General features: G+C 39.4%; 1 protein-coding gene across 1 annotated transcript; it reads right to left on the reverse strand.

The window, feature by feature from the left end:
• Positions 1-941: 941 nt before the first annotated feature.
• Positions 942-8,607, reverse strand: abcb8 (ATP-binding cassette, sub-family B (MDR/TAP), member 8). Its single transcript, XM_074651557.1, has 16 exons — positions 8,363-8,607; positions 6,694-7,024; positions 6,464-6,619; positions 5,658-5,752; positions 5,360-5,465; positions 5,106-5,267; positions 3,867-3,952; positions 3,676-3,773; positions 3,474-3,579; positions 3,333-3,366; positions 3,062-3,198; positions 2,877-2,971; positions 2,657-2,790; positions 1,895-2,042; positions 1,560-1,810; positions 942-1,341 (listed from the first exon to the last, which is right to left on the reverse strand). The coding sequence occupies exons 1-16, from the start codon at positions 8,464-8,466 to the stop codon at positions 1,258-1,260; spliced, it is 2,127 nt and encodes a 708-aa protein (XP_074507658.1). The 5' UTR covers positions 8,467-8,607; the 3' UTR covers positions 942-1,257.

An 8,607-nucleotide genomic window follows, 5' to 3' on the forward strand; every position in this document is an offset into this window, starting at 1 on the left:
TTGTGAAAAATGTTGATCAGTGTTTCCCAAAGCCCAAGATGACATCCTTAAATATTTTGTTTTGTCCACAACTCAAAGATATTAAGTTTACTGTCATAGAGGAGGAAAGAAACCAGAAAATATTCACATTTAAGAAGCTGGAATCAAACAATTTTTACCTATTTTCTTAAAATTTCAAAAGCAGATTGGTGCTGTATCTCACGTTATCCAGTTTAGTAATGTTTTTGTATTGTGTGCTGTTGATACAGGCATTGTCCTAGGAACTATTTTTGCTGGAGGGACTTTATACTTTCTAGCAATGAAATATCCCCTGGAGACCTCATGTCTTTCCTAGTGGCCTTCCAGACTGTTCAGAAGTAAAAGACACAACATGCTCCACAATCATTGCTCGTTCTTACCATTTACAATTAACTATCAGTTTAAATGTAGATGATGTTAACGCCTGTATTCTTTGTGCTCAGGTCATTGGCCAGTATCTCTATCCTTTTTGGATAGGTGAGTAAAAATGATAAACATGTGTAGAGCATGTGGAAATGTAGCATTATATTATGTGCACATACAGTATGTAAACATCTGAAATATGATTTAGTGAGATATCAACGTGTCAGTCTCTAACTTTTGCTCCAGATGGTGAAAGGATTAAGCTCTGAGGCCCGGGTCTTTGAATACCTAGCGTTGGCGCCTACCATTCCTATGTCTGGAGGCATCCTGTACGATTCTGACAGGAAGAGAGGATTTTACGAACATTTCATTCAGGTTGAAACATCATTCTAATTTGATTAATTTAATAGTTGACAACTAATCAATTAATCGTTGCAGATCTACTATCCACAAAGCATATACTGTGTTTAGTTTCTTCAAACTTGTATTTGTGAGAAAACATGGACATTCTGTGTATTATGATCCATTTAAAAAATAAAAAAAAGGACAACTACAGTGTACTCATTAAAACAGAGTTTAATCATTTTTTTCTACAACAATATAATTGATCATTCTATACATGAAAAGAGAAAACAGTGTTATAGTAATCCCATTTAAATTAGATACAGTACATTAGTGTAGTTCAAAGGCTGATCCAGTTGGTCCGCTTACACATTTACATACATTTGAGAGTTTGTCGTAAAACTAGACAGCTGGTAGATTTACATTACATGTATTACACAATTTATTTGTTCAGGCAAGCCTTCCCTATGAATTTCATTTGAAAAGAAGTTGCATTACTCAGTGTAAATCTACAGTAAACAGGTTTTGGTGAGTTCATTTCTGCCCCTCAGCTCTTTGCCTGCGGATCAGATCATTGTAAAGTCCTCCTTTGGTCAGCAGTTCCAAGTGAGTCCCAGCCTTAAAAGACAAGAGGAAGCCGTTAGATATAATTGAAACCTATATGACACACTCAGTACATTGAGATGGAAGCAACCAATATATAAATTACTGAACATGGAATCGAGTTAATTCGCTTCAGTGACTCTTTGAACTTACAATGTAGTCCAATAAATTAGCCGAGACATTTAACGGGAGATAAGAGCACCTCCATTTCTCGGAATACTCTGCTACCTCACCTCCACAATGCGCCCATTGCTCATGACACAGATGAGGTCAGCCCCTCGAATGGTGCTCAGCCGGTGGGCGATGATGAGCACCGTGCGACCACTTGTGGCCCTGTCCAGAGCCTCCTGCACCACCCGCTCTGACTCTGCATCCAAGGCGCTGGTGGCTTCATCCAGCACCAGGATGCAGGGGTTCTTGATCAAGGCGCGGGCAATAGCAATGCGCTGCTTCTGGCCACCTGATAACGTCGCACCTCGCTCACCTGGGTTTAGAAAATCTAGAGATTAGCATTTTAAATGGCAACACAAATGTTAATATTTGTAAATGCCTAAACGAGAGCACATACCAACCACGGTGTTGTAGCCGTCTGGGAAATCTGTAATGAAGCGGTGAGCGTTGGCTTGCTTGGCTGCGTTGATGACCTCCGCATCTGTGGCCTCAGGCTTCCCAAAGCGGATGTTGTCCATGATTGATGATCCGAACAAAACTGGCTCCTGCATAGATACAGCGAAAACTGGACTGTTACGAAAGTGTATAATTAAAGGAACAGTGTGTAACATTTCGGGGGATATATTAGCAGACATATAATATTCATAACTATGTTTTCATTTGTGTATAATCACCTGAAACTAAGAATCGTTGTGTTTTCGTTAGCTTAGAATGAGCCCTTCATATCTACATAGGGAGCGGGTCCTCTTCACGGAGTCCGACATGTTTCTACAGTAGCCCAGAACGGACAACCCAAACACTGGCTCTAGTGAGAGCCTTTTGTGTTTTTACGTTACCTGAAGGCCACCGTAGTTCTCTGACACGCTTGTGATAACTGTGGTAACATGAGCCGCTGTCTGACTTCCGTTGCTCCTAAAGTAGTGTTATTATGGTAAGGATGTCCTCTGAGCGAGGCGAACGGCGTTACCATATTTTGCACTCTACAGCTTACGTTACCGCAGCCTTGAAAAGGGAGGAGTGAGCGGAGGGGTACTCGGTTGCAAAATGCAACCACACCACCAAATGCCGCCAAATCCTACACACTGTACCTTTAAACCGTTTTATTAAACTTATTATGAAAAAAATGGGATGCATTACTAAATCACTAAACAATCTTTACCTGATTGATAAATCCAATGACTTGTCCCCTGAGCCAGGACAGATCAAGCGTTCGAATGTCAAGTCCGTCCACCATGACTACACCGCTGGTCGGGTCATAGAAACGCTCCAGCAGGGACGCCACAGTGGACTTTCCTGCATCGTATAGGATTAATCATTTATAGGATCACCATTGCATTGTTTACATGTCACACATTTACAATCATTAACAAGTAAATTACCTCCTCCAGATTCTCCAACAATGGCAACAGTTTTACAAGGTGGCAGCGTTAAGTTGAACTTCTTCAAGATCTGCTGGCCAGGTCTCGTTGGATAGCTAAAATAAAGAAACCAATAGATAGTATCCTCTGATATTTATGTTCAGTTAATGTCTCGAAATCGATATCAATTAAGATGAGGTTCCAACCTGAATGAAATGTCCATAAAATCCACTCTTCCTGTCAGAGAATCGTACGGGATGCGTTTTCCTCCAGACATAGGAATGGTAGGCACCAACGCTAGGTATTCAAAGACCCGGGCCCCAGAGCTTAATCCTCTCACCATCTGGAGCAGAAATTAGAGATTGACAGCCTGATTTCTCACTAAATAATATTTCAGATCTTTACATATGTGCACGTAATATAATGCTACATTCCCAGATAACACATGCTCTACACATGTTTATCATTTTTACTCACCTGTCCAAAAAGGATAGAGATACTGGCCAATGACCTGAGCACAAAGAATGCAGGAGTTAACATCAGCTACATTTAAACTGATACAGTTAATTGCAAATGGTAATAAAGAGCAATGACTGTGGAGCATGTTGTGTCTTTTACCTCTGAACAGTCTGGGAGGCCACCAGGAAAGACATGAGGTCTCCAGGGGACATTTCATTGCTAGAAATTAAAGTCCCTCCAGCAAAAATAGTTCCTAGGACAATGCCTGTATTAACAGCACACAACACAAACACATTACTCTACTGGATACAGCACCAATCTGCTCAACATTGTTTTTATCAGTTAGTTAAAATACACTCACAGTTAAGGGTGATGTTTGACAGTCCTTGGAAAACTGCAATTCCAGCACCAAGATTTTCATTCATTTCACATGATTTGTCAACTTCATATGCATAGAACCTGGAAGGAAAAAAAGACATAAACATATTATCTCTGACACACAGTATACTGTGTCTCTACAAGTGCTACATATCAAAATATACTCTCACTTACTGGAGCTCCCGCTCCTCCATCGCAAAAGCTTTCACTGTCCGCACATTGCCAAGCGCCTCATCTGCCACTCCCGTTGCTTTTGCCACCTTAAATCAAACACAGAGTGAAGTTGAGACACAGTTAGAGCTGCAGCGATTAATCGATTAGTTGTCAACTATCAAATTTAAATGTATCAAATTCAAGTCCTTTGATAATCGATTAATCGCTTTGAGTCATTTATTAGGAAAATAAGTAAAAATTGTCCGATTCCAGCTTCTTAAAAAGTGGATAGTGTCATTTCTTGTAGTGATGAGTGAAATCTGTACAGTATGTGAGCTGACACAAAGTCTTGCACACTGGTGAATATTTGCCATCACTATCATTGTATTATGAGCTCATTTGCCAAATGGAACATGTGAAAAGCTAAGATTTGTATTTGTATCATTAAACAGACAGATAATTAATAATACAATGTACACTAACATATTAGCCTAACAGCTTCCTATCCGAATCCATTTACAGTCTGAGATAGGATTACAAATGATCAATTTAATAAGTACAGGAAACACATTTAGGATATCACATCTTCCTCAGTAAGTATACACATCCCTCACAGCTGTTATCATTGACCACAGCATGTGGGTCAGTTTTAGGAGTCTGAGTTTCTGCTTCTTGGAAATGATGAAGTGTGAATTAATTTTGCCTTCCTTTTATAACCTAAGTCTGCCATAAAATGCCTTCAAAGAACAGACAATTCCTTCTGCTACTAAGATGTGAATATTTTCTGGTTTCTTTACTCCTCTATGACAGTAAACTGAATATCTTTGAGTTGTGGACAAAACAAGACATTTGAGGACCATATCTTGGGCTGATTGACATTTTTCAGATTGCTGGATTGTTTGAAGTGTCGATGACATCTCACAATACGAGCATAGACACATCTTTCTGTTTGAATGTCAGCCCACGAAATTATGAGAATCAGAGTAGGAGTCAAGAAGAAGTTGGCATCTTGCAACATTTGTGGGCAGAAATGACAACAGATCTATATTGCGTTAAGAGAGGAGGAAGTACTGTATAGTATGTCTGCCACTTAAGTAAAGAAGGTCTGTTCTGCTCACTCATATCTACGGCATTTTGAATTATCGCTGTTCTGATATTGCAGCCTCTTGTGATTATGGCAACAAATCTCAAACTGTATACAAGGTTACAGTCCTAACAGAGATTCTGAGCATGAAATGATAATACTACATTCGGTATCACCTGTTCTTGAGCCAAACGGGATAGTTTGCGGAGGAATGAGCCAAAGATAGCCCCCGCTGCCACCAGACAGGGGAGGACAACTACCGTAAGACCTGTGAGTTTAGGGGAGATGACGTAGAGAGAGACAAAACATCCAACTGTCTGTGTAATACTCCGCAGACCCTGCAAATATGCAAAAAAAAAAAAAGTATCAGAAGGCTGAAACTGTATAGCATATTGCTATGATTTTACAACGCAAATATCGCACTTAATACCTGAGAGATGACCAATTTAAAGGATGACTTGAACTCCTGAATGTCAGCAGTCAAACGATTCACCAGCTGCCCAGTTTTATGGGCATCAAAGAACGCCACATCTTGCCTGAGACAAAAACAATAACACCGACAATGTTAACAACGCTTGTTGGACTACAAATGTAGTCCAGACATAAGCTCAACAGAGGTCCATTAGCATAAACATGACAGCATACTGTCTGGTGACCATCGCTTTTACTGTATCCATTGCATTGTTTTGCTCTAACATTGATGTAGATATATATGTAGATAAATGTACCTCAATAAGGATGCGAAAAGAGTCTTCCTCATGTCTGCTGCCACTCTCTCCCCCACCTTTGAAAGCAGGATGATGTAGCCACTCGTCAGCAGGCCCTGCACACAAAGGAGGTGATTAATGACCAGAGCGACCAGAAAACACCTGTGACATTTCTAAGTTTTCATGCACATTATTTTTCAGAATGAAAGTAAGTGACAAAACATGCTTAGGGTAGCGTAATAAGCATCATATCTCTTTATGTGATCTGCGAGCCGTGACTGAATGGGAAAGAAAATGTGTTGCCCACAGTTACATGTTATGATATAATCCAATACAACGACAACAGCCTCAAAAGTGACGGTATCGCAGAGTTGAACAACACTTCTCTTACACAGTTTCAATAAAAATACGATAACAAGATCCATAAAGGTGGCAGTTATCTCGGAGCTGGATTGCATTATATTGTCCAGGTGTTGCTTTTATTGCATCCATCCCCTGGGTTTCTTCTCAGTTAATTAGCAGATAATTAAATGTCCAGTTATTATCCCCTATACTACAATTACATATTCCAAAAGACTCCTTGTGGAAATAAAACATCTGACCAGGCAATCATGGTTATATCAGGAGTATATCTCCATTTGAAAGCAGAAAAACAATGGCATAAAATAATACACAGTACACTAATACTTTATCATTATCAAAAGACGTGTGCCAACATACTTAGTCCATCATAGACCGATTGTACTTGACACTTGTTGCAGCACTGGCATAGTGAGTTGTGCAACTGCTTAGGGTGTTGACATACTGTATTTCTATGTGTTACTTACTTGGATACCATACAGTCCAAGTAACTTCAGTGCAGGACCTCTTATCTCATGGACATAATTCCCAGTCTGTTCTCTCAGGTAACGTGCCACTACATTCACCAGATCCCCGAGCATCAAGGGGATTTGAATGTTCAAGAGAGCCGCACCAAAAGCAAGCTGAAAAGAAAAAACACTCAATTTTAGTTGAGTTTAGAAGCATTGACATTGCATTGTAAGTGATTCCACCTTACCACGACAGCACCAATGAGAGCAAACAGCTGAGGTTTGACAAATTCCCACAGGATACGCCATTTGAACTCAGGCGCAGGGTTTTTAGCTACAACTTCCAGCGGTTCGTTGTTGTTCACATCTGCCTCGCAGTGAGCCACGTGGCAGAATAGTCGTGCAGAGACGGTGAGTACTGCTGGAACCAGGATGAACTTCAGGGCCACTCCAGGGGGTTTGGATGTTCGAGTGGCGGATTGTCGGACAGCTCTTTGAGCGAGGCTCCAAGTACGACTGACGGCATTTCCAGGCTGCTGTGAGGAGCTGTACGCTGGAGATCGTGGAGATGTGTACCACCTGGATATGAAAAACAATATTAATATATCATGAAAGTATTGGAAAGTTAATGTAACAAATGCTTTAGATTTTAAGGCTACAGGGTTTAGATTGGTCTGAATTAGGGCTGCAACTGGCGATTATCATGATCAATTAATCTGATGATTACTTTCTCTTGATTGATCATCATCATCAATGATTACTCATCATTAATTAATTAATTGTTTTTCCATTTTAGGACATTTGGACATTGGAATAGCAACTTGGGCAACGTAAACAGGGAGAATGATTACAGTGTCCAATAACTCTTTCACTATTACATATTAATTCTTGTTTAGTTTCTTAAATTTACAAATAATGTTAAACAGAGAAAAAGCTAATCCTCGCATATGAGAAGCTGGAGCAGGCAGATGTTTTGCCAGGTGTTCTCAGAAACGACTCAAAATATTAGTTGATAAAAATTCACAAAATGTCTCATGTTTTACATTGAATAATAATAATATGTTTATTTATTAGGGGTGTAAGAAAATACCATAAATATCAAATATCGTGATATGATGTTTTGTGATACGGTATCAATTTTTAAATAATAGTTTACATGCAAATATTAATACTTTATTTCATTTGCAAAGAGATGCGCCCTCTCAAAGTAGTGCTATGATGTTGGATGTTACAAAGAGTGTGAATAATGCAAATGCAGATCCTTCTGTTCTGATTGCATAAAAAAAAAGTCTTTAAAACAAATTCTCAGATTTTATGCAGATTTTATGCATATGGTGGTGGTGTGCAATATCGCCTTGCTTACAGTATCGCAACATATTGCAATATATTGAATCGTAACTCCTGTATCATGACACGTATCGCCAGATTCTTGCCAATACACAATCCTAGTATTTATGCAGCACCTTTCAAAACAGTGCTTCACAAGACAATAAACACAAATACATGAATAAAAATAAAAAACAATCAAAACAGAACAACATCACAGAACAAATCAATAACAGTATAATAGTATAATAGTAACAAGGTGATGTTTTGTCTTACACTGTGGACTTGAAGAAACATTATAACATTTTAAATGTTTGTCGTTGTTTTTTACAGTTGAACTCATACATGAAAATTGTGGTTTATTAATTTTCTATTTCTGAAGAACTCAAAACAACACATGCACATCCCACTGTGCCTCTTGTCTATAGCTAAACACTAGAGGGAAAACCAGCTATGTCAACATGCTTGTCAGTGTTGTTTAACTAGCATCGCTTGCCTTATATATATACAGTATGTATATATATATAGCAGCTACAGGTCACCTGGCAGAAGCTACACTAGTCACCGGTCACACTGGTCACATTGCCCTACCGTGAGAGTTTCCAAATGTCTGCTGTTTTATTGCATCGCGGGTGTAACGACAGTGACCGCACCGGAGCAGTGATGCTTGCTCTACAGCAGAGTAACTGAAACATGTCTTGTGTGTGTATTTCAGTGATAACAAGCTCGCTAGGTTCAAATGATCGTTTAAGCTCTACAGTAATCCACAGCAGGCACCCTGCAGGCTGACATGTTGACTTCTTCTTCTTCTTCTTTGGGGTTTATTTGCGGGTTGG

The sequence above is a fragment of the Sebastes fasciatus genome, chromosome 11 (assembly GCF_043250625.1).
Source record: "Sebastes fasciatus isolate fSebFas1 chromosome 11, fSebFas1.pri, whole genome shotgun sequence".
NCBI classification, from domain to species: Eukaryota; Metazoa; Chordata; class Actinopteri; order Perciformes; family Sebastidae; genus Sebastes; species Sebastes fasciatus.